General features: G+C 36.1%; 1 protein-coding gene across 8 annotated transcripts in view; it reads left to right on the forward strand.

The window, feature by feature from the left end:
* The window catches only part of klc1b (kinesin light chain 1b), a 20,590-nt gene extending 18,809 nt beyond the window's left edge, over positions 1 to 1,781 (forward strand). For 7 of the 8 annotated variants that reach the window (XM_024297918.1, XM_024297924.1, XM_024297922.1 and 4 more), the window contains 3 exons: positions 333 to 457; positions 545 to 602; positions 673 to 1,781. In XM_024297918.1, the coding sequence (XP_024153686.1) occupies positions 333 to 457; positions 545 to 602; positions 673 to 750 (261 nt within the window). In that variant the 3' untranslated portion in view covers positions 751 to 1,781. The remainder of the gene's footprint in view (positions 1 to 332; positions 458 to 544; positions 603 to 672) is intronic. The other variant, XM_024297919.1, reaches the window with a different exon arrangement.
* The last annotated feature ends 2,114 nt before the right edge of the window (positions 1,782 to 3,895 follow it).

The following is a 3,895-nucleotide window of genomic DNA, read 5'->3' on the forward strand; positions in this document are numbered from 1 at the left end:
GCACTACATATTCTTAGGGGTTAGAAAGCAGTGAGTGAATCTGGACACACCCCAGGGATAATGTTAAAAAATACAAACATTGAGAGGAAAAATTGTGAGACTAATTCCACTCATCATGAGAGGTTATTGAGAATAAAGAAGCTGCTTTTCAGTCTGATGGTTCATTTAATTTGACCGCTACACTTCCCAAGCTGAGATATTTGTGTCCCTAAAGTTCATGGTGGTTGCAGCATTAAAGTCAAACTGTCAAAAACAGGAATTCACACAGAAACCAAAAGGAGGCTCATGCACGGCGTCAGAGCGGAGATCTTGAGGAGTTTGTGTGTCTGCAGGACGGCAGCGGAGCGCTTCAGCGCAGCGGCTCTCTGGGGAAGCTCAGAGATGTTTTGCGCCGCAGCAGCGAGCTGTTGGTGAAGAAACTGCAGGGCAACGTTCCTCCTGAACCGCGAAACTCCAAGTAAGAAACTGAATGCCGTCTATGAGCGATGGCTTATTCTGAAGAAGCCGTTTATTCTGCTGAGCATGCTTGTGATTCCTCCACCAGCATGAAGAGAGCTGCCTCCTTGAATTACCTGAACAAAACCAGTGATGACTCCTTTCAGGTGAACATTTATTTATTTTCGGTTGTATCCCAGATGTTTGTTCTCTTCAAACGTGTGTGTCTTCCACCAGCAGAGCCGAGGAGGCCACAGCTTCAGCGGCAGCCGGGGCCTGAGCTCCAGCACCGTGGACCTCTACACTGGAAACTGAGGCGGGTGCAGGGGGCGGGGCTCCAACAACTACACTACCAGGCAAACCACCACTGCAACCCAAAGATCCAGACAAATGATGCTGCAATTAGTGTCATCGCTTCCTTCTTTTAAGACCTCGTCTCCCTGAAAATGCTCCTGATTCCAGCGTTGCCTTGGAGACGCTAAAGCGTCTTGGAAAGTACCTCATCTCTGCCGTTCATCGCACTTTCCGTTTATCTTTTTGCCATAAAGTCATGAGTTGATTTGACTCTGCAGTGACTCTGTGCCATTTTATTACCCCGTGTCTCTTGTCTGTACATAAATATACTTTTCACTAACAGAATGTCAGTTTAGGAAACCAAATTTAGAAGCTGACATGAGCGTTCATTCTGTTTTTCTGTGCCTGTTGAGATTTAATTTTACTGCAGATTGTTAGTTTTGGGAAACAGGGTCAAATGTTTATCCTATCGACCTAATTTAAGTCGCATGTGGACTTCCATGGAACTTGAAGTGCATCTTTAATCTGCAGCTTTAATCTGCATTTGCTGTTTGTCATGCTGCTACTGTTCATTCGTTTCCAGTGAGGAGAGAACTGATGGAGAACGTCCAAGTCTGTTCTTAAAAGGCTGGAAAACATGTACTTTTTAGGTGTCTGGATTAAGAGCTGTTTCGTCCTGATAATCCAGGATAATCTGGTGCCATAAAGACTATGAACATCATTTATCTCTGTAAATTTATAAGGATGTTTTCAACCCATAAGTAGAAATGAGGCAATATGGAGGATAGATCTTTAGCAAATCTCAAAAGGCTTTTTCTGTTTTTGATGTTTTCTTAAAGTGTCTTAAAAAGATTCAGTGCCTTTTTTTTTTTTTAGATTTTCTTTTTCTGTGTTTGTTCAAATATTCTGATGAATTCACTTTTTTAAAATCTGTCTTGAGGTTGGTGGAAGTAGAGCTTTGTGAGCATCGATTTAGGGTCCAATTCAGAAGAATTACATGTGTACGATGACAGTTTAATGATCTGGGTTCATGAATAAAAGATTTCAGTTCACACTCGTCCCTTTGATCTAGATTTGCATTAAAAGTTTTAAAGTCCTCACGGTCAAACCTTTGGTTTTCTTTCAAAGGTCATGATCTGACTTGAGCACAGAAACTGGTGTTTTTTTCTGCTCACTGCTAATTTGATTTACAGTTATTCTTGAGCGTCCTCCTGAGACATTTCAGAGGAGCGTGTGAACGGTGTGGGCTCTCCTGCATACTGAAACACTTAAGTCCTTTTCAGATTTATTTGTTTATTTATGTTAACCAACAGGCCGAAACCCATTAATAGGCAAATTCACACACTAAAGTCACAGAATTTTCACATAAAATATACAAAACTAACATAATAAAAATGGCAAATATACTTAAACAAGATAAAATAAAATCGTGAAATTTATTATTTACACAAAAAGACAAGATTTAAAAGTGTCTTTAAACATATATCAAAGATATGCGAAAATTTTTTCTCAGTTTTGCGAATAATTTTAATGTTTTTTTTTTTCGTTCCTGGAGGCTTTTAAAACAATTTACGCCAACTATATACATATGCAGAGGGGAAAAAGTAAACCTTGATGTTGATGTAATGTTTGCAAACAAAAAATGTTCTCTTTAACTTCATTTATTTAAGTTTTCACCATTACATTCAGTCAGTCTAATACCACAAGTCTAAACTGTTAATTATTTTTTATGTTCAAAGTTTTACTCAGTACTTGTTTGATTTAGGTAATATTTGAAGCAATATTACTAATTTGTTCATTTTTAGCTGCATCGTCCACCTCTGTATACACGTAATGTACATGACTCAAACTAAACAGAAATCCTCACTAACTCACAAAGTATTTTTGTACAAAGAATTATATAAGATTTTATCTTGAAAATGTCAGAAAGCATCGTCCTGGTATTTAAATAATTTTACGAAACATGAATCTTTCTCTTAGAAGACCGACAGAACCAGTAAGACCACAGGGTGGCGCTGTTGAACATGTTTCTGCTGCAGGTACGAGTACCGGAAGCGACTCCAGTAGGAAAATGATGAATGACATGTCAAGTGAACAAAATTTAGTATCTTATACAGGATGTACACAAGTTTAGATTTTTTATTCCAGTTTTGTAATCTTGACCTATAGCAGGGGTCTGCAACCAAAGGCTGGAGCCACATGTGGCTCATTCATCCTCCATTGTGGTATTAAAAATAATTAAAAAAAAATTAATGGGTTTGTACTTTTTGGTGATTTTCTTTTAAGTTTAGATTTTCAACATGTCAGATAACTGAGTCAAATTGTGGTAAATGTCTAATTTACTGTCAATTTAGTTTGTTATTTGGAAAGCCATAATGTTATATTGTTTACATGTTGAGAAATTTTCTAAAGATTAGATTATTCTCTAAGGTCAGTTTATATTTAATAGTAATAAGAGAAAATTGATGATTGGCTCCAAAAATTTGATACAGATTCAGACTTTTTTTTTCCAGGACTAAAAGCATTTCTCAAGCTTAATGCGTTTACCATGATTTTAACCATGATATTAATCCTGCTACAAATGGTTGAACACCAACCAAATGAGGCATGCGCTTTTTTGTTGTTTATTATTTTATTTTTTCTTTAAATTAAAGACTAAATAACTTAAAATATGTATTCTTAAAAGCACACACATTGCACAGTTTAAAAAATGTAATGAATATAACTCCATGGAATATTTGAGTCTTTTTATATTTATTTTTCATAGACCCTAAATTTACAAAGTTACATTTCAAAAACCTTATAATTGAAATTACGAACAGAAACACAGAAGAGGGAACAATGTAATACCCATTGACTGTAAAAATAATAATTATTATTGTTATTCTTATATACAGTCTATGGTAATACCAGAAAAAATGAAAAAGCCGACTCATTTTCAATGTTTTTCACCGACCTAGATTTATCCTTGAAGTGCCCTGAAATACCTCAAGTTGTGGTTGTAAGGTGTGTAAAGTTATGTGGAAAATATTAAATAGTTAAAAAATGTTAAATAAAAAGTTAGAATATGATTTGTAGAATTTAACTGTAGCTTTTACTTTGGGCTCTTATTTTGAAATGAACAAAAAGGAAGTCATCCTACCGGTTTCCGCTAACTTGATGCCCC

This window comes from Oryzias melastigma, linkage group LG15, assembly GCF_002922805.2.
Source record: "Oryzias melastigma strain HK-1 linkage group LG15, ASM292280v2, whole genome shotgun sequence".
NCBI lineage: Eukaryota > Metazoa > Chordata > Actinopteri > Beloniformes > Adrianichthyidae > Oryzias > Oryzias melastigma.